Source organism: Tiliqua scincoides, chromosome 2, assembly GCF_035046505.1.
Source record: "Tiliqua scincoides isolate rTilSci1 chromosome 2, rTilSci1.hap2, whole genome shotgun sequence".
Classification (NCBI taxonomy): domain Eukaryota; kingdom Metazoa; phylum Chordata; class Lepidosauria; order Squamata; family Scincidae; genus Tiliqua; species Tiliqua scincoides.
Window position 1 is genome coordinate 32,229,918 of NC_089822.1, and position 22,699 is coordinate 32,252,616.

Consider the following 22,699-nt stretch of genomic DNA (forward strand, 5'->3'; position numbering starts at 1 on the left):
GCCCAATTTTATTTTCTTCAATTCAGCTTTAACTCAACTAGCTGGCTGGCTTTGGCTCTATGGGCACAGCTTTGGTTTGTCCTTCAGAATTGTATCTGCCTCCTCAAAGAGCACCATTTTTACACAACTTCATGGCCATGATCCAAACCCAGTACAAAGATCTCTAGATTTGTTCAAAGATGGAAAATGTTTGGGGTACTCATGAAGAATCTGCAATGTGCACATGGGACATGGTCCTGAAGACTGTTGAAAACAGGACAACCCCCAGCAGCCAGAGCTCTGCATGCACAGCAAAGCCCCTGACTGGCAATTCATTTTGCAGAACAGCTTTTGAGAAAGGAAGTGGGTAAATCAAGACATGCAAAACCTGCATCTCTTCTGCTTCTGAATTTGAGGGTCAGGCATTACCCATCAAGGATCTTCAAGCTGTTGAGCCCTGGTATGATTTGTGTAATTTGTGTGTGAGACGTCCTGAGTTCAAAATTATATCAGCAGCCATAAGGGCTTGAAATTTGCTTTAGGCAGGTAAATAGAAATCCTTGGGAATCTTAAATCTGCAACACGGAACAAATGCTTAAAATACCCAGCCCACAACTATACTTCTTGCATATGTTGCTTATTCGGCAGACCTAATTAAATTAGAACTTACGGTTGTTACAAGCATCTGTATTGCTTGTGCTGGAGGAAGAGATGTGATGGCAGAGTCCTGTGGATTGTGAAAGATCACCAGTGTTCACTTGTTCATAAGAAACATTCATGTTGAGATTGAACTGATTTTCACTAGTCCTTGATACATCTGAGTTTGGCAAGTTTACTCCATGTACTCTGTCCCGGTAAACTAGAGTTGAATTTGATCTGTTGAGATGATTTAGTGACATCTGTACTATGGCTTCATTTATGAAGACAGCACTGTCACCACAAAAACTGTCTGATTGATTATGTCCCATAATCTGTAAGTGAGAAAACAAAACAAATCTAAGTAGCCCAATGCTTTGTTTTTTATTGCCATTATGAATCTCTTTCCTGTGTTTTGTTATTATTCTAACCACAGTGAAAATGACAAAAAGTGATTTTATGCATAAACTTTATTCAACTGACAGCTACTCCTCTTGAAAAGAAACAAGAGAAATGTAGTAAAGTTCGTGATAGGATAAGAAACATTTCTAACTTTTTATATTTACATTTTCATTCAGCATTCAGACTGTTTGGGACAGATTCCTCCTCTTGTGCAGTGTAATACATGACTCCCACTGAGCCAGAAACTCCACTATTCTGCTGTTGGTGGTAATATGTGATGACTCTCTAGGCCTCGATGTTGGTTGAGATCTGGAATTCTATTGTTTTTTGTACTTCCACCCATCAAAGGCACGAATGCTTAGCCTAAAACAGGACCAGCCCAGTAGTGTAGCTGGGGAGGCAGGCACCCAGAGCTGGGAGATGCGATAACACTCCTACAACATCGCATCACCCCCACGTGCCTGCACAGTTCCCCCTTCTCTGCGCATGTGCGGTCCTGACCCCAGAAACAGCCATTAAAACAGGGATAGTTAGAACAGACAAAAGAAAATATTTCTTTACCCAGCATGCAATTCGTCTGCAGAACTCCTTGCCACAGGATGTGGTGATGGCATCTGGCCTAGATCTCTCAGAAAGGGAACTGGATAAATTTCTGGAGGAAATCCCATCACAGGTTATACGCTGTGATGGGTATGCGCCACCTCCTGATTTTAGAAGTAGTCTACCTCAGAATGGTAGATGCAATGGAGTGGTACCAGGATGCAAGTCTCTTGTTTTGAGTGATGTCTGAGAAATCTTATGGGCCGCTGTGAGATACAGAAAGCTGGACTAGATGGACCTTTGGCCTGATCCAGTGGGGCTCTTCTTATGTTCTTACCCATAGTAAGAGCTATCACCCCTTCCCCCCCAGCAGAGATGGTGGAAAACTGCCATTCTGCAGTTGAGAGGAACAATGGACCCCCTAGCCCCAGCTTAGCTACCCCACTGGGCCAGCCTACACACTCTACAATAATAGACTTGAAACTGGTCATAAACAGGAGTGTTCCTTTTATGGGAAAAAAATAGCTGAAGGGGGCCACTCTGTATCAAGCCCAGTGGAAGGGGGATTAACACTTGCCTTCCCCCCACAGGCCACTCTCCCGTCAAAAATCATCCCTGGAGATTGTGGTGGTTTTTATTTTTTCCCTTTGCTTCCATTTGTTTTTTCCTGAATGTATTAACTACAGTAAGTGCAGTGGTGGAGGACATGAGTTGTGAGCTGGGAATCCCTGCTTTGAATTTCACTGCACGCATAAACATGCTACCATCTGTCAGACTCAACACCCCACCGATAGTTCAGGTGTTACTTATGCTGGCTTTTCCCACAGAGTTCCAGAGATAATGTATGTGAAGCAACAAGAACGAGTGCCAGCCACACAGAGCAAATTCTCTCTGGGGAAATCAGCATACCTCATGGTTCCCTGGCGAGATCATTGTGGGCAAACTGCTTTGGCGGCTGTGCTTCCAGCGGTGCAAGATCTTTTGCTGCAGCTTCACGGTTTCCCGTTCCTTCTCCACCATCCTTTGGGTCTCCCTGAGCCTTTCCAAGTTCTGCTGGTACTCTTGCAGCTGGGTATCCAGCTCACCTCGATTTTTGCACAGCAGCTCCTCTTGGATAAAGCACTCTTTATCTTTCTCCAGCAACCAGCCCTCTCTTGTTTCATGCTCCTGTTGCCGCTGCTCACACTCGCGGTGCCAGCGCTGCTGCTCTTGCTGAAACTGGTGCTGCAGTTTGTGTATATTGACCAGGTCCTCCTTCTGCTTAAAGCTTCGGTGTTTTTCTTGTTCTAGGAGGGAAGGACTACGACAACTAGGGCTCCAGCTGGATCTTTCCTGTTCCTGTAGAAGCAGCTTGTGGAGCTCAATGTGACTGTCTTGGATGGTCACGGCTGCCTTTTCATGAAAACAAAATATACTGTCAATTCTCCATCCACATTTAGGCTTATTTCATAGAAAATAAATGTTCATACATTTCATACATACATACATTTAAACCTTGAGTGGTTTACAGGCAGCATTTTTACAAATTTGTTCATCACACAAGTTCAGAACTATATAATTATCAAATAAACCCAGAAAGTCTTAGGTATTTATAATGCTGTGTTAATTCTTCAGTTAATATTAGTTTATTACAGCAGCCCTATGATCAACCAACAGTTTCTAACTTAGGGCCCAATCCTATCCCACTTTCCAGCACTGGTGCAACTGCAGTGCAGCCCTGAGGTAAGGGAACAAATGTTCCCATACGTTGAGGAGGCCCCTATGAATGCCTCCCCACCACAGGATGCAGTGCAAACCCCACTGGCACAGCTGCAATGGCACTGGAAAATTGGATAGAATTGGGCTCTCAACAGACTTCACCATAATCCTTCGCCAACCCTGACTCTCACACATTGGTGAAGACAGATATAAGGTTACTGCCAGATGCAAGAGAATGACAAGATATGGGTGTCTTGTTGTGTGCTCCTTGAGTCAACTGGTAGGCCACCGTGAGATACCGGAAGCTGGATTAGATGAGCCTTTGGCCTGGTCCTAAAGGACTGTTCTTATGGTTGGATTCAAAGGAGCTTCCTTTAGACAAGCTCTGTTTATGCTAAAAAAACTCATAGAGGCATAAGCATCAGGTTGGATTCAGAGGACTTTCCTCCATTAGACAAATTTAATCCTCTGTGAGAAACTTCTGATCCAACTCATTCATTATGAACATATGAAGACTCTTGGTCCATAAATCACAGTATTTCTCCTTTGACTGGCAGCAGGCCTTCAGGGTCTTCAGAGAAAGTCATTCCCATCCCTACTGCCTGAGAACTTTAAAAGTGGAGATAATGGAGAACCAACCTTAGGACCTCTGCTTGCAAAGCATGCACCCCTGCTCCTTCTAAGGAAGAACCCTCCTTCTAAGGAAACCTGAGTCATATGAGAGACTGGAAAGAAGCTAAGTCAACCATTTTTCAATCACTGTGCCATGGCACACTGGTGTGCTATGAATGGTCTGCAGGTGTGCTGTGGGAGTTCAGGGGAGGGTCATTTATTAGTAAGGCCATTGGGAGGTGTGAGCCCCAACAACAGCATGGTATGCTTTGTCAATTGTCAAAAAACTGATGGTGCGCCTTGACAATATGCCATGAGATGTAAAGGTTGAAAGTCACTGAGCCAAGTAGTCCAACTAGACACAATCTCCTTGTTTCCCCAATAGCTCCCCACCTTACTCTGGTGCTCATGCTCTCAGGATTGCCTGAGTGTAGAGCCCACATAGGCCCTCACATTTCAAAGCTCTATCCATGGCTCAAACTGCAGCCTCTTGCATATATAAAACCTGTGTTCTGCTTAGCTACGTGTCCCTTTACAAAATCTAAGCATGACAGAAGTGAATTAAACATTCTAGGGCCCAAAACCACTTGTCAGGACGCAACAAATAAGTGGCAGAACCAGTTTTGCCATGCTTTAGATAGGGATTCTCAAATCCCCCACCCCACACCCACAACCCACCTGTTCTGCACCAAAAAGTGCTGTGACCCACCTCCTCCAGAAACCAGGTCTCCAAAGGCCTCTAGAAGCAACCACAATTCATTTTCACCAGCCCAGAAGTAGACCAGAAGTGACTTTTGAGCTGCTCCTGGAGGCCTTCTGAGGCCTGTGGTCCAGTGGAGACCCAGTGTGGCCTCCAATTGTGTCCATGGGCTCCAATTTGGAGCCAACCGGATGCAAGGGCAACAGGAAGGTCCAACCCAGAACCCACTGAACAGTGAGTCATGACCCAGTTTGAGAAATCCTGGTTTAGACTGTCTAGTCTCTGCCTCAGGAAGTCTTTCAAAGAAAACCTAAACCTTTCTAAATCGTGCTTGCATTTGCAATCCACAGGCAAACCAGAGGAAATTCACCTAGTCACAAATTCACAAATCAGAGAAAATTCTTCTCAAAGCACAAGGTCACAAACCATCTCAAGTGAAATGTTTGCTACAGTAAATGCTGTGTTCCTGTCTGAATTTATTAGAGCACCCAACCAGAAGCAAGGGGGAAGGTGGAATGGCAATGGGAGATCCTCTGATCTTCCTAACAAGATATCCAGACATAAACTCCTTTCCCCTGTTTGCTGCAACCAGTGTGGGCCCAGAGCACAGTTCTAGATCTATATTTTGTGGCGCCTGCACATAAAGGCTGCATAAGGCCCCAACTTTTCAGGAACAGGACAAAATCTACAAAAGGTTTAATAGATAGGTCACTGCAGAGAGTTTAATTGTAATTTTGAAACATCTACAAGCTGCCTTAGATAATCAAATTACAAAGTAATAATAATAATAATAAATGTAAGAAAGCACTGTTCACCTGTATACTGTACAAGAGGCGAGTTAAATTCTGGATAGTCTGTACAATCTAGGGGGAAGAATAAATGAATCATTTGATATCAAGATTGCAAAATATGGTAAAGATAACAATCTTGAGGGCTTTTGCAGCTGAACCAACTCACCTCAGTCTGTGCAGAAGCAGTGAAACTTGTGCTCCCTTCCTATAACCATACAATTGTATTAGATTTTTTGTAGATCTTGACTGCCACCTTCTGGTGAATCTACTACATTGTATGAAAACATTTTCCATTTATAAATCTAGCATCATTGTGCTCATGCTCAATTATAATCATATTTTAATACAGTCATCCAGTGTGCTGGAGCTGAATGCACACACAACAATCCAAATTTGACACTCAGAGTAAATTACATTCGCTTTCATTCAAGGTTTTTATTATGTTGTGTAATTGATTCTGCTTTAAGTCTTGGTTCTTTTTTGAAAAATGCTCTCAGCATGAAAGCAGGATGGTAGCAGGTAGCGAGAACAATGGAGAAAGGACAGGGCATTGCATACCACGTTCTATGCTGCACTGTGCAGCATTTCCATAGATCAGAGGTTCCCGAAGTGTGTGCTGCAGCACTCCAGGGTACCGTGGCACACTCATATGGTTGCAATGCGGTGCCACGCACTTCCAGGCTCACTGGGCCAACATCATGCAAGAATAGCATGAGATTTCATGCGATGTCAGCCCAGTAAGCTCGGAAGAAGAGGCTGCACAATGCCACATGGCACATCTGTGAGTGCGAAGGGCACCACAGACCTGGTAAGTTTGGGATCCACTGCCATAGATGCACAGTCTACATGTATTTGAAAAAAAGTCTATTGAGTACAGTACCTGATCCGTCATGTCAGTGTCAGCCATGTTGTTTGCATCATAAGTATCTGAATCACAAAGCTCTTCGTCTCCTTTTAATTCAGTAACTATTGATTGGAAAGATATGAGTCAGATTTACAAAACCAAATCTATACTATACTTATAGTACAATCGTATGCATGTCTATTCTGAAGTAAGTCCAATTAAACTGAATGGGACTTACTGTCAGGTAAGTGTGTATAGGATTGCAACTTTAATCACATCTTAATACAGGAGGAGGAGGTAAATTCAGCAGGAGGTAAATTTGCCTAGGGATATACATTAATGTCTAGGCCATCATCGCTCCCAAGGGTTGCCTGAGGGAGAGTATATAGCTAATGTTACATTATGGTAACAATTCTAGGCAAATTTACATGGGAATAAATCCTATTGAACACAGTGGGGCTTACTTCTGAGTAAACATGCATAGGACTGCGTTGTAATATACCTTTTACGTTTATTTGGAATATTTGGGTTTCAAAGTAGAAATAAGTAGGAGAAGAAAACACTCCAATGACAAATGTAAAGGTGATTTTTAAAAATAGTCTTCCAGTCCAATCCTAACTGCCTGTTATGCCACAGTGAATGCAGTAATGCAATGTTGGCAAGGACAGAAACTAACAAAGGGCGCAATCCTAACCCCTTATGTCAGTGCTTTCCAGCACTGACTTAAGGGCAACGCAGCTCTGAGGTAAGGAACAAACATTCCCTTACTTTGAGGAGGCCTCCGTGAGTGACACCCAATTGCAGGATGCAGCACATGTCCCATTGGCACTGCTATGCCGTGCTGGAAAGCACTGACGTAAGGGGTTAGGATTGTGCCCTAATTCACTTAAATTCTACTTTTGGTCTTCTCCCCCAGCCCTATACATGCAGAGAACCTAATTCCTTTGTTTTTCCTCCCTAGTTTTCACTTGTTTCTACTGAAAAAAGTAAGTGCAACATTACTGAATACTTAAAACAAAATTAAGTGTATACAAGCAACTTAGAGTTCAGCATATCCACTGATTTAAAAATTTTTTAATATGTGTTTATTTAATTCTGTGCCATGGATGCAGAATTCTGCAATCTGTATCTGCAATCTGTATAAATTATGTCAATTAAGCAAGAATGAGCACATTTGTTTTGCACATTTCAACATGAGGACAAAGAGCTACGTGGGCCATTGAAGCATGGGTGCAATTATGTGCAACAAGAATCATAAAGGTGATCCTAGAATACAGTCTATGTGTGGTGGGGAGCAGTGCATGAGAGTCCATCTCTGTGTCCCACCGCAACTAGAGTGGGCATGCTGGGTGAACAGATACCATCCCATAACACTGTTAACAGCCATCGTATCTACACTTTAAAAAAAATGGCAACAGAAAATATTTACAGAATTTTCCATTACATTCTTACAGTTACTAAGGCCCAAACCCCAACCAACTTTCCAGCACTGGCATAGCAGTGCCACTGGGACGTGTGCTGCATCCCCCAGTTGGGTGGCACTCACAGAGGTCTCCTCAAAGTAAGGGAATGTTTGTTCCCTTACCTTGGAGCTGCATCACCTTTATGGAAAGTGGGTTAGGATTGTGCCCTAAGATGAGTAATGCCTCTCTGAATGTCACGTACCTTGCAACAGCTGATTAGGAAAATTTCAATAGAGAATGACAGAAAATATTTTAAAAGCAAAATATGTTTGCCACGGATGGGATAAAGCCCTGAAAATCTATACCCTGAAATGATTCTTCTGGTTTCAATGGAACCATTTCAGACACAGCTCATTGTTGGGTATAATTTTGAAATCTAAATCTCAGTGGAGCAGAGAACTGAGCATAAGAGTCTCCCATTGTGTGTACTAGGACAGCGTAGTCCTGTAAGTAGCACGCTTGTACTTTCTTCAGAGGGTTTTTATTTTTTTATGGGGGGTGTCCCCTGAAACTCACTTTAAGGGTCTCTAAAGAAACCTTATCTCTTATGCTGGTGCAACTTTGCACTGTCAAAATGACATAACCAAGGAAATGCCATCACTCTGTCCACTTATCTTCCAATTGGATGCCACATTAGCTGCTTGCGAGCAAATAAAGGTTTCTGACGCTTTTTGAGTTGGCAACCTTCAGTCTCGAAAGACTATGGTATAAAGACTCTGACTAAAGAAAGACGGTCATGTCTGGCTATAAGTGCAACTCACAGATATATATGGGCATGAGCATAATCAGCCAGCTCACAAAATACATGTTTCACACATACAAGCAATTTCCAGGTATATGTTTTCAAGAGCAAATGTAATATAAGAAACAGTCGTCATTGTTATGGCTGACAGAAATTCTCAGTTGCTGTAATCTTGAGTATTGAGGCAGATTATAATTGAGGCAGACGGACTACACAGTTCACACATGACATTTCTCACCCAGAGTACAACTAGTATTGCTCACAATGGGAAAAATGTAGGGGGAGAGCAGGGAAGAACCAGTTATACTTTTTTGTGTTGATCCTGCTATGCTATTTCTTTTGAAATGATGGAATTCAAAAGTGCAACAGTTAAATACAGTATTTAGGCCAGGGGTTGGCAACCTTTTAGGGCAAAAGAGCCAGATGCTTGGGAATGAAATCCAGTGTGCAGCGTGTTAGACAATTAAAATTCATAAGTGTTACTAACAATCATTGACTGATTCAAAGACTTCAGCTGCAGTAAGATTTTCTGTCAGGCTCAATTCCTCAGTACTTTCTTCTGGTGACTGACTGGCATCATTTGTCAGTGATAACAGTACTGCCCCGTGGAGGTTTTCAGCTGCAAAGAGATTGAGAATTCAGATATTTAGTTCATCATTTATGACTCTACTTCTAGATACTTGAAAAGTTATATTCCTTATATCAATTATGATATGGCTAGGAATAAACTATTTCTCTCTCCCCCCCCCCCCCAGTAAAACATACAAGTGAACATTTCAGTCATTTTGAATTTTGTCATTTGTTAGATTGCATTTCCTAGTCTTCATTGGTGTGACTCTTCTAATGGTGTCTTATAAGAATGACAGTTTTTCTGGAGTGAACAAAATTGATTATTGTAGCATTTGGTGCAGAAATATGATGAGGCAAATTTTGCAAGTTGTAATAGACTTCCTTCTTAAACCTAAAATACTTTTTCCTACCAAATAAAATAAAAAAGCATCTGTGTCAATTCTCTTATTTCCCTGAAGATATACTGAGACCTAAGCAGTTTGTATCATGCTAAACGGAGATGTTGGAGGGATGTATCTTAACACAGGCCTTTCAAGAATCTATCACTGCTTGTCAAGTGGTTTAATGAGGTCTAGACAGGTATTGCCATCTAGGTGGGACTCTAGACTCATTACTGAGTGACACAAAGAGGAGGGGTGCTGCAGGTGTTGCGGCAGCATAAATGCCCTAAAATATGTGAAAAAAACTGTTTCCTTTAAAGATCCAAAATCTTTAAAAAGCCATACAAAAGAATAAATTTTGTGAAGATCTGTTTTAAGCCATTTCTGCCCAACACTGCATGTACACAACAGGGACCAAATGTGTACACCTGTGGGCTGGGCAGAAATGGGTTAACTGATGAAAATGTTCCACTTGGGCTGTGGTATTTGCATTGCACTTTTAGCTCTTCTGTGGATTGCTTTCATTTTATTGGTTCAGTTATTAATCTGGGGGGAAAAAACACTGTAAAAAATATTTGAAAAGAATAATAAAGACACCAAAATATACTGAATAGCTTAAAGCGGGGTGCCTAAACCCCAGCCCGGGGGCCACTTGTAGCCCTCGGGACTCCCAATCTGGCTGGCAGGGAGCCCCTAGTCTCCAATGAGCCTGTGGTCCTCTGGAGACTTGCTGGAGCTTGTGCTAGCCCTCAGCGTGAGGGCGAATGTCTGACCTCTCGCGTGAGGTCTGGGACAAGGGATCACTCCACTGCTTGCTGTTTCACATCTGCAGTGCAGCAGTGGCAGCCAAAGAAAGGCCAGCCTTACTTTGTGCAAGGCCTTTTATAGGCCTTGTGCTATTGCAAGACTTCCATTCATATAAGTTCCATCTCTAATTTATTCATTTATATAAATTTATTCAAATTTGAAATGTAAATTAATTTTTTTTTCCAGCACCCGACACAGTGTCAGAGATGATGTGGCCCTCCTGCCAAAAAGTTTGGACACCCCTGGCTTAAAGCATGGGTAGTTTCTTCACGCAATTTGGAACCCTGGACAAGAAGGATTCCAAACTGCATGGAAATATCTTCCATGCTTTGTTCAGATTAACATGTGGTTGCCTGGACAATAGGTTAGCAAGTGTGGTTAACAGATGAAGTCCCATTATCCACATTTTCTGAACATGGGGAGAATTTTTTGAAATTGAAATAGCCCTATTGTGCTTCTTCCTTTTTCGGAGTGAGAAAGACGATGGTGAAGAGTTTGCTTCCAATTAAACTGACCCAAAGAGCAGATCACAGTCTCTAAGGAATGAGTGGGAAAACCATGAATAATAGTACTGGAACATAGAGGAACATCTACAGTCAGGGCAAAGTAAGATTTATGACAAGGGGTTTTGAACAGGATCCTTTAAAAAAGAGGGTGGGCCTAGACCCAACCGCACCTTCCTTCAGAGCTGCAGCCAGGAGTGAGGCCACTTGAGGTGTTTCTCCAGAGTCAGATTTTATAAGCAGATGTGGTTCTACATGAACATCTTCAAAGACACACATATTTCCAAGCTTTGTGTAGATATTAAGCTTGTCTTCTAAATAGTTACAGATCTGCTGATCCTGGTTACTCAGGGTGACTGTATTAATACAAAAATCAGCATGGCATTAACAACTGTGCTCATTCATGCAAAAGTAGCTTTATTAGCCTAGAGCAGCAAAGACAAAAATTAAAGGCTAACACGTTTGTTATACCTTAAGCCAGTGATTTTCAACCTTTTTCATCTCATGGCACACTGACAAGGTGCTAAAATTGTCAAGGCACACCATCGGATTTTTTGACAATTGACAAGGCACACCATGCTGCTGGTGGGTGGCTCAAACCCACATTGGCCCTACTCATAAATGACCCTTTCTCCAAACTTCCATGGCACACCTGCAGACTATTCACAGCACACCAATGTGTCATGGCACAATGGTTGAAAATTGCTGCCTTAAGCCTTTGTAAACTGCAGTTTGCTCCATAGACAACATCTCTTGCATCAGATGGGGTGGACTGTAGTTTACAAAAGCTGCTACTGCAATAAATGCATTGATCTTTAAGGTGCTACAAGTCTCTTGTATGTTAACACAACTTATTATAAGTTTTGCTTACTGTTTCATATGTTGGACTCATTAGTAATATCGAAGATAATAATTTTCCTGAAAACAATTATTCCCTTGCGTGTGCATTTTTTTGCTTATCCCTGCTTTTAAAAAATATATTGACTCTTAAAAGCTATAATTAAAATATTACTGCTATTATTGAACATTGCATAGCATCAACAGCATGCAAGGGGATACCTAGAGCATAAAAAGAAACATTGTTCTTGCCTAGAGTGATTATAGCCTACCCGGGCGGGGTGTGTGTGTGTGTGTGTGTGTGTGTGTGTGTGTGTGTGTGTGTGTGTTTACATACCTGCAAACATATAAGAAGCCACTTCTCTGTGATTCAATCCACTGATTTCTGGTATTCACATACATAATACCAGGGGAGAATGACCCCATGCAGCTGTATATACATGTAGCTGTACAAAATTACTATACAGATAGGCTATGGGCCAAACCACTCATGATGTGGGAGATCAGCAAATGAATCTCTCAATAATTTGTTTAAATTTTAAAGAAGGGGGGGAGCCAGTAGTTATTGGAGTAGTGGTGCTAAAGGTAAGCTGTTTAACTCTTTCCTCCTGCACAGTTTTCCAGCTCTAAATCACACGCCCCCCTCCCCCCAAAAATCCTCTATTAGTTCTGTAGCAGACATAAATGCAGATACAACATAGAAACCTGATTCTTTTCTGCTGGGAGGGAAGAACTTGAGAGGAATAATATAGATCTGGAAAACAGTGCAAGGGAAAAAGACTTCAACATCCATTTCCCCAGTACCACTGTACCAATCAAAACCAGAATCCCCTGCAGCTTCTTTTACATTAAAAATAAAATGCAGGATACATCATGGATCTCCCAGATCACACCTCATTTGGCCATAAAACAGCTAGCAAAGGGATTTGGAATTGAGGTATGAGGTATGCCATCAGCAACAAAATTAAGCAATATGGAACCTGGTTAGGTATATTCAGATGGTAAGTGCAGTAACAGGCAAAATTAGGTGAGTTCAGGAATACTAATGAAGTCAATATCTCCCACTGACAGGCACACTCTGTTTTCATTCATTTCCCTTCACCTGCTTCAGTTACTCTAATTCCAAGCACATTTCATAGCTTAGTTGAATATCTTGTGGAATATCTCCTTCTTGGCTAGTATTCTACTTTAATTCTATTCCACACTTAGTTTTCACATACACTTTATCATGGCAGAGAGCTGGATATTTCAAGAGTTCTAGCACAAATACCATACCTTGACATTTTTGAATTTTGGCTGCTTTGACTTCAGCTGTTCTTCGGTCCTCATCAGATTCACTCATCTTTCCTTCTTCCTCTGGACAACTTTAGTGATAAAATGTGCACAAAGCAAAATCAGTCTCTTTTCCTTTTAAAATATTTATTATATTTCTTGAAAGTATTGAAATATACAGGCACAACCCTGTTTTTGTATAGAATATGTGCATGGTTTGAGATATTTAGGAAGTTGTTTGCACAAACAATTGAGATAATCAGGAAATTGCACAAACATTTGTTAAGGCACATGTGCAGTACTGGGAGAACCAGCAGCATAGCTAGTGAATTTGACACCCAGGGTGGGTGTCACCCCCTCCTACATGACACCCTTTCTCCAGATGGAGGAGGCAGGATCAGGCTGCTATTGTGTACGTATTCTTTACTGAGAGAAGGGCTGCCCACATTGCTTGCCTCTTGGTCCTTCCTTCATTGCAATAAAATATACGTGGCTGCCTGTGTCAATTGCTTGTTGGTCCTTCCTTCACTGAATTCCTTCAGTGAATTCCTTCAAGCAACACAGGCAGCCCTGTATATTTTACTGTGAGAGGGGACTGAAATACTGTAAAATATTTTACTGTGAGAGAGGAATTTTTTTAAAAAATAGAAAGGAGCTACCTGCTGGCATCCAGGGTGAACTCCCCCCACTCTGTTGCTACACTACTAGGTAGAGCATCTGCTTTCCACTTCAAAGATCTTGGTTCAAACCCTGGCACATGCAGTTTCAAGACCTTAAAAATCAGGGGCAGGAAACACTTCTGTCTACAGTGTAGGCACTGCCACTCAGGGTAAACTAGAAAGATCAATAATATGACTTAGGATATGTTTCCGCATATGTTTCCGCATATGTTTCCGCAGGTCATATCCACCTTTTTCACGAACAACCTAAATCGGCAAGCTTGCTGCATTTATAAAAAAAATTCTTGCACTAAAGTAAAACAGAAAAACTCTTGGGCCGTACCTTTCTACTGCCTCTTGAACCTGCCTCATCCAGTGACTGCGCTCCTCTTTAGAACTGGTGTGAATTTCATACATTTCTGGTCCCATGGATGATGCACTAATCAGAAACATTCCTCTCTCTTCATTAGCCACTTCTCTGACAATCAGTTTCTGAAGAGCTATCACAGCAGGCTTCTGGTCCTAAACAAAATAAATCACAGATCACATAAGAGTTCAATGTAAGAGGACTTTACTACAAAAATGTTGGGAGAATAATTACTTTGCCAGTCCAATCCTACCTGAACCACCCCCCTTCCACTGATGCAGCCACACCACTGGAGTGCAAACTGCATCCTGCGGGGGGGGGGGGATCCCAGAGGTCTCCTCCAGGTAAGAGAACATTTGTTCTCTTGCCCGAGGGTAAACCTCTCAAGCTGTGATGGGTCTACTTGGATCTGTGCCAGCTATTTTGCTGGCCTAAGTCTGAATGGACCCAGGAAAGTAGATAAGGCAAGGAAAGGTGATAGGATAACAGTGGAGCTGCAGCTGCCAATACCATCCCCTTCCTGGCCTGGACCCAAACCCCTCCCCACCCCAGTCTCTGCCCTGTACCTCCACCCTGTTCCTGCCCCATTCCACCCTAGTTTCTGCCCTGTTCCTCCACCTCCCATTCCACCCGCTCACCACCTATGCCCCCGCACCAACTTACAGGGTTTTTCTGGAGGCCACTAGTGTGTGGTTGAGGCTGCTTGAGTGGCAGCATGGTGACACAGAATGGTGGGTCATGTTTTACAACTGTCAAGAAGCACAACGTGCCTTTGGAACATGAGCTCCAGCAGTGCAACAGGCCCATAGGATTGGATTGTTACATATATGTTTCATGCCTTTCTAAATGTGGTAACTAACAGGAGTAATGTAAGTTGCTCATGGGGCTTTTCTGAATAAAGCAATTGTGAAACACAAACACTGGGGATGATCCCAACATTTTGAAGTGCAAAAATACTTAGTGCATTTGCTTAATTGACATTAATGGTTCTTAAAAACTGCTTAGCTTCATGTTTATCATTTTTACCTGCTGCAAAGAAAGTATTAAAACAATATGTCAATTGCAAACCTCAGTGCATGTTTAATTTCATTCCAATATAGTTATATTTTACAATCAATGCAAGAAATATGACTTCTACCTGATCAGTTCTATGATCAGTATGACTCATACCAGAAAAAAAAAATCACAGAAACAACCAACAAGCAATGAGTTTGGATATGTTCGGATAAACATGTCTGGAAAGAGTCTGGATATCCAGGAAAGAGTCTGGAAAGAGTCTGAATATGTAACTAAAATAAAAAATTAAGAACATTTATAATTAACATGTTTAGATATTCATGCTTACCACAGCAGCAAATATATATTTCTGATCTTTTTCTTGTAAAAACAACATCACATCATTTAGAAGCAGAGCTAATATATCTTTTAAAAGAAAGAAAAGGTATATTGGTTAATGTCTTACGTTATATCAAGTACATAAGTGAAAATATATGCAATTTTAAAACAGATTCAACAAACAAAAATATCTGTAATGCACCAGTATCTACTGCATAAACACTTAGATAACATTCCAAAAACATGTCAATATAGAGCCCAATCCTATGCATGTCTACTCAGAAGTAAGTCTCCTTAGAGTCAGTGGGGCTTACTTCCAGGAAAGTGTGAATAGGATTGGGCTAACATTTGTTAATTGATCATAGGGAATGAACAGAATATTTGTTTTACATTTATTTACTAGTACTGAACTCAGAGTAAAGCACAGAGATTTTCACCCATCAAGGAAACACTAATTAATTGTCTGGCCGGAAAGTAAAGAAGAAACTTTATTATAAATCTATCTATATTTAGTTCTATAGATAATGATAGAAATCTATCATTTTCTTATTATCAAAACAAAATCTAGTCTTTTGTCTTTATTTGCTCTCTGTTGCTGTTTTGATCTTTCTGCTTCTTTCAGTATTGCTGGTAGGATATTATCTGATGGTATTATTATGTTATCCATTTCACCTTTCACCTACCTCAGCTTTCTCCCTGAAAGGACCCAATGTATATAGCTTAACATTTTATATAATTTGTTGTTTTCCATTTATGCTTACATAACCTTGGAGAGCCACCTTGGACTCTCGTTTGACTGGTAAGGTGCTAAATAGAAAATTTCATTTCATTTAACGCCCAATATTCAGATTTACATAGCCAGTAAATCTGAAAATTGTACGTTTTATAAAACTGAAAATCAGCCCCAACCAAAGTCTCCTATGTTGCAATTAGATCCATTAGACACTTAACTTTTATGAAAAGGGATAAATGATCAGTCTTAGTTTGGGGGGGATTTTTTATGTAGGAAAATAAGTGTGAGTCGTTTTTGTGAGTCTCTAACTGCACAATCCAGTCCCCCCTCCCACATTATAGCAGGCAGCAGTGCCAATGGAAGCTGCACTGCATGCTATGGTGGGGTGAGGAGACAATTGGATAGACTGCAGGAGGTAAGTAAAAATATATTTTACATAGGCTGCCTCAGTAGGCTGCCTGATCATCTATGGGTCTCCTTGGATCCACACCAGCCATTTTGCTGGCATAACTTCGAGGAGAGCCAGAGGGCATTCTGGGGAGGGGTTTCAGGGACAGGATCCAAGTGCAAGTCACTACAGCCAGATCCACCTCTGCCTCCCCCAACATACCACCCAATGTTACGGCCAACAACGCAAGGCCTCAATAGGATAGGACCTTAAGCAAAGAGTTTTCAAAGTTCAAAATATGACTGCGTAATGTATTGTTCAAAATATTGAGGTGCATGTTCTGCTACTATGTCCAAATACAAACCATATGTTCCTCCAGAATAGTTTTTCATACTATTGCCTCATGGACTTGCCAGTTTAAAAAATGTAATTAACTTTCTTTGAAAAACCCCAGAGAAGTAACACAGTTGCAATTAACAGGATACTTGGGGGACTGGAATGTCAAGCACCTTTGAAACGTCCTGTCGCTGTTTTCCAATAGACTAAGCCTTCGTGCAAAAGCGTCCTCTCTTTCTTGATCAAGTCCTGCTTTCTGAACACGTGGCCATTTTTCAACTTGGTGTATGTCTTGTTTTCTATTTTACTGATAATCTCCAACAGTTTTTGTTTTTTCTCATATTCGCTGACTTGCAAATCTACTGCTGCAATCATATCCTTGATCAGGCAAAGAGCCTTACACAAGTCTTGGTGTTCTTCTGTTCCCTCTGTATAAAACAAACAAAAATATACCAGTAACCAAGTAAAGCAATTTCTCCTTAAATAATTTGAGTTGCTTTTCACGGCTGATGACCAGAGACAGAGGTCTCAGATTATTGCCTCTGCTTGATTCATACTGCTATACTTATGCTATACTGTTAAATGAAGAGCTCTGTGAATTCTTTGTGTAGTTACTGGAAAGTATGAAAATGAGATATGAATATGAGAATCTGTTCTCCAGTATGAATATATGTTTGTATTAAAACACGTAAATACTTTTAAATCATACTTCCTTGTGGAATATGGATCAGTCTCTCTCTGTGTTTGTGTCCCCTTTTCCTCAAGTCTTGCCTACCCCAGGGGTGGATCCGGGGGGGGGGACATAGGTCCATGCCCCCCCCAACCGTTGTGCAAGTGGAAAGTGTGCCTGCCAGAATGAGGAGCTTCCCAAGCACAGCCAGGAGCCCAGATCTACCCAGCAGGTAGATCTGGGCTCCAAGTCTGGGTGGGAGCCCAGGTCTACCCATCCAGCAAACCTTGGCCACAGAAGCCAAAGTTCAACCAGGAGCCCAGGTCTACCCGCCTGGTTGACCTAGTCTTTGGAGTTTAGTGCTCATGGCCCACTCAAACACAAACACTGGATCTGCCTATCCCAAAGTGCTTCTCCACTGAATTTGGGGGTTTTCTCTATGGGGTAAACAAGGGAAGAGAGACTGTGCTGGGGGCTTAAGGACTCCCTGCATGGCATATAGTAAGATCAAGTTGTGAAGTACATTTTAAAAATATCTACATAACTGGTCTATGTATCCTAAACAATTAGATTTTCCACATTTCCCTGCAACAGAATCTGCCAACTGGGAAAATATCATTTCTTGTGATGCTCTGGCACTGCACTCAGCATATTCGTCCAAAACACTTGTTTGTTTTTACAGTAACCGCTTGAGTCATTTGTTTTCCAAAGCTCCTCAGCAAGTGTCATCCAGATTCAACACCAGTAGCTCAAATTCATTTATGGCCCTTCTTTGTGATTCATGAGTACAAGCTCCCTGCCATCAGGATCCATGACAAAATGTCCTAGAACAATTCCCAGAATAGTCTCATCAGACTCACAACGTTTAAATAAAAACAAAGAGGGCTGTGGGAATAACTAAGGCTGCGGGCCTAGTCAGTCTTACCTGAGAGTAAACCCCACTGGACACAACAGGATTTACTAAACAAGCATAGGATTGTTCTGCACATGGTTTAGTAACACGAGAGCTTTCGGGCACCACAGCAGGGTCAACCTGCTTGCTGCTACATACTAGCCGGGATATCCAGATGGCATTTGAAAAAATTAAATTTGTCATTCTCAGATACAAGAGCTTCTCATGTCTAGGGGCATGGAAAATGTCTGGATATGGAAAAAGACAGGCAAATAAGAACAGACTGATACTGGGAACAAGGGTATAAATGCTTTGGGAAGAAAATCCTGTTGTAGAATGGACGGTGAGAGCATGGGTCATTACTGGAGTCTTGGAGTCAAGCAGGGTTTTTTTTTGACTATTTTCTTAATCTTGCACCACCAGCCTCAGATTTGTCCCTTGTAAAAGTCCCCCACTGACTGCTACCAAATGAGACTTCCCACTTTATTTTCAGCTCTCTGGACATTTCTTAGGGCTGCAATTCTATACACACTTACCTGGGAATTAATGCCATTTAACTCAATGGGACTTCTGAAAAATCATACATAGGATTTCACTACGCACTTCTCATATAGCACAAAATATTTGTTTCTCAGAAGTAAACAGCACATCAGTGTATATAAGCACATTAAGCAGGCAAAAGGGTTCTAATCCCTATGCACATTACTGTAGATAGTAGATTAAAACTACTTTTATTGTTAAGAAATAGGATAACTTGAAATTTAAAAAGAGAAAAGAATATATGTCTAAAAAGCTCTCCTTTCATCTTTATGCCTGATGCCAACTCTGAAGTTGCTCCAAGTCATACAGATGGGGCTATTTGGAAAACCGAAATGGCCAGAAACAGACTTTCTTGGTTTATTTGAACATTCATATGATATCATCAAAAACTGATCCACAGGATAGCTCAAGATAAAAAGGTCAAATAAATGAATAAATATGAAACTAACAAACAGTAACCTTCAGGCTTAAAATAAAAATAACCAACAGAGAATGGAAACAGGTGTCTATCCATCAAAGGCTTGACAGAAAATAATAGTCTTAAATTGTTGCCTAAAACCCAAAAAAGAAGAAGCCAGGCAGTGAGCTCCAAAACAAAATTACAAAAGAAAATACATTCTCTCTCAGTGGCGTCACTAAGGTTTGCAACACCCAGTGTAGGAGGCCAGCGCAGGTCCTCCATGATGGACCTCCTCTCATGCAATGGGCGGGGCAACGCTTGGGTGGTGGGCATGCTGATACACCATTGCCCTGTCCCTACTGGTTTTTTGGCTATAACCTTTGATAGAATAGCGATATTTCAAAATGGTTTGTTTTATTGCATTCTGCACGTAATTATGCATTGAATGATATATAACATTATTATATTCATGGTATTATTCAAAAATACCAAGATTTTAAAAACTTTGGCCAGCAGTGCTGTCAACCCCCTATGCACATCACCCACTGCAGCCTGCAACCCCTGCATCTCTAGTAATGCCACTGCTCCCTCTTATACGCCTCAGACAGAGTATTGGGGGGCATCCAAGGTCCCCAACAACTTGGCACTGGCAGCCATGATTCTTGTTGTTGATTTTTATGGAGACATTGTCCTTGCTAGCACATTAAAGGATCAGATTTGGTATCTCACTCCTACGCACACACAACAGGGAGTTTTATAGCAGTTTGAAAAAAAAGTAAAACAAAAAACCATGGAATGTAGGAAGGAAGGGGGTAGCTAGCAACACGTCCTCCTGATAATCCCTCAAAGCAATCCCCCTGCAGCTGATTTTATAGCACCTAGTTCTAGACAGAATAAAGACAATCCAATGCTTAAGGAAGGAAGGATCTATGTAACTTCTCTCCCTCTCCATTATTGAAGCTCCATGACTTGCTCACCTGAGATTTTTCAGAGAGGCTCATTAAATGAATGTGGAAAGATATGTGTTGACCAACAGCGGCAAGGGTCAGAACTCTACAGACAAGGAGCATGCAGTTGGACCTCTTCAGTCCAGAAAGCCTAAAAACTGGGAAGAGCCTACAGACAAAAGCAAGTATCTTGAACATCTTCTGGGATGATCAAGAGATTTTGGTTACTGCAGTCTGGACACTGAGAATTCTAATGTACGTTACTCATAAAAAAGTAAATGAAATTCACTGATGTGTAGAGGGTTATTCAGAATGTGAAATTGATCTTCTGATCATGATAAAGCTATCTGCAACTGTTAGCATGTGAAGAAGTATTAATTATTTACTTTAGGAGTATATTCTCCTGTTCCCTATATGATGTAATAAAGACAAATCCCTTTGGTGCTTCTACTTTTATTCAGTCGACTACATCTAGAGGATGTCTCACAAAATATGAATAAAAACCACAGCTTACCTCTAGTATACTGCAATATCCTTTCTACTAGAACTGGGTATTTTGTGATTCTTTGAGTGACAAGCAGAATGCACTCTGGGATTCCTCGACGCCGAGCCAAAAGATTACTGTTCCGCAGCTTTAAAAACACAGAGAGGTATTTAACAAAGTCTTAATGCGATCTATTTGATGTACAGTTGTGCTCGACTCTGTTTTGAGTGGAGCTGCCTCTTTTTTCTTTGCTCTTTTGATCCATCTGATAGTAATCTGTTATTCTTTTTATCTAGCTATGGTTAATGCAGACAACCAACTATCTTTCTGTATTAAGCACTTAGAAAGTATCAGATCATTTCCTGAAGCCAATGAAACTGGTCTGAAAGCTTTTAATTAATAGTTGGAAGTACCAATAGGATAGAAAGCTAACACTGCAATGAACAAGAGTTCCTTGGGCACCTCTTTCCATTGAGGGTCTCTCCTGGGTCTCTCTCACAGATTGCAAAGACTGTGCCTTTCTTTTAAATCGTTAGCTTCTTTGTTTCCATCAACCTTGCCAACAGAAAATACAATCTGAAAACTTATGAGTGATCAACTCCCATGAATAAAACTTTAGTTTGAAATACGTTTCACATGGGAAAGCAAAAGTTGCCATGCTATGCCCTTTGCAGAAGCCTCAATGAATGCAAAGAGACTAAAGGTCCAAGCTGATCCACCTTCCCAGTGCCAATGAAGCTGCAAGGCAGTCCCAAGGTATGGGAACAAATGTTACCTCGGGGAGATTTTCCTGACTGCGCCCTTCCCACTGCAGGATGCAGCATACACCCTGCTGGCACAATGGCATCGGTACTGGAAAGTTGGATAGGATTGGGCCCTCAGTTTATAATGAAACTGTACATGACACTGCCTTATACAGAATCAGATCATGAATCCATCTAGCTCACTAGTGGCTCTGCTAACTGGCAGATGCTCTCCAGGTTTCATACATGGGTCTTTCCCAGCCCTGCCTGGAAATGCCAGGGATTGAACCATAGCCCTTCTGCAAGCCAAGCAGGCATGCTAACCACTGAAAGACAGCTTCAATTCAATCTAAAACCCCAAACATTTTTGTTCTTGTCATTTTTTGCCAACACATTTCATTAATGGAAAATTCCTTTAAAAAGTGCTTCTATTGTAGAGATAGCTATGATTTCTAGTTAGGATTCCTTCCAGTCATCTTCTTTACAGAATAGCTTACCTGCAATTACCAACTTACTTTGATGAAATTCTGGAACTTCTTGTTTTGTTGCAGCTCTTTGAAAAGGCTGACCGCTTCTTTCTGATGACTACAAAATTCCCCATATATCTCCTTCATTTTGTTGGCATTCTCTTCTGAAAACTGACAAAAACCAACAATTAAAAGTAGCATTCTTGGAAATATCAAATGCTTTACATTTGCTCATAGTAATCTCGGAAATCAATGGAAGCTTTAACCTAACAGAAGTCAAAATAAAACCTACCTCTGAGTATGGTGAGCAATTGAAATATTTATGAGAGAAAATAAGTGAGGTGGGGATTCCCTGCAAATTGCTTTTTTTGCAGATGGCATCCAAAGGATGGGTGCTGCTTCAGGCTTGAATTATCATATGAAATAAATCACATTAAGAACTAATGTCCCATTCCCATTAGCCAATGAGTGGACTGTAAAATATTTGGGAAAGGTGCAGGCATAACTTATGCTGCACTGCCACTACAAGAGAACTCAGAATATTGCTATGATTAAATTAAGCTGGTTGAGCAGGAAGCATGAGAAGTAAAAGCATCTCATTCTACATCCTTTCTGGGCCATTGCTGAAGAAATGTTATTAGAGTGATGGAAGTATAACTGTATGTAGCACCTTACCTGCTGTACAAGGATGTCTCCAATCCTGCTGATTACAAAATTCCTGTCACTTCCTTCTTGACTTGATTCCTGCCGCCTTTCCTTCATGCTACAAAAAAATTGTTGGTGAAGTTCTAGCAGCTCATCTAGACAGGGGAATATTTTGTCCACAGTGCCATTGTCTAGCTGAAGTTCTTCTTTCATGCCTTTCCGGAAAATTTTAGACATAATAAACAGGGTGTGGATGTGATGAACTTCTGTCTGCATTAGCTCTGCAGTGAAGAGGAAGAAATGTCAAAATAAATAAT

General features: G+C 41.2%; 1 protein-coding gene across 1 annotated transcript in view; it reads right to left on the bottom strand.

Moving 5' to 3' along the window:
• Positions 1-638: 638 nt before the first annotated feature.
• Positions 639-22,699, bottom strand: part of ARHGEF28 (Rho guanine nucleotide exchange factor 28) — a 139,008-nt gene continuing 116,947 nt past the window's right edge. Inside the window, exons 21-34 of the mRNA XM_066612545.1 lie at positions 22,413-22,663; positions 21,786-21,908; positions 20,558-20,675; positions 16,768-17,022; positions 15,148-15,224; positions 13,779-13,957; positions 12,780-12,868; positions 10,841-11,023; positions 8,895-9,026; positions 6,239-6,324; positions 5,525-5,563; positions 5,383-5,430; positions 2,467-2,949; positions 639-950 (exon numbers count right to left, since the gene is read on the bottom strand). Coding sequence (XP_066468642.1) covers positions 639-950; positions 2,467-2,949; positions 5,383-5,430; positions 5,525-5,563; positions 6,239-6,324; positions 8,895-9,026; positions 10,841-11,023; positions 12,780-12,868; positions 13,779-13,957; positions 15,148-15,224; positions 16,768-17,022; positions 20,558-20,675; positions 21,786-21,908; positions 22,413-22,663 — 2,375 coding nt within the window. The remainder of the gene's footprint in view (positions 951-2,466; positions 2,950-5,382; positions 5,431-5,524; positions 5,564-6,238; positions 6,325-8,894; positions 9,027-10,840; positions 11,024-12,779; positions 12,869-13,778; positions 13,958-15,147; positions 15,225-16,767; positions 17,023-20,557; positions 20,676-21,785; positions 21,909-22,412; positions 22,664-22,699) is intronic.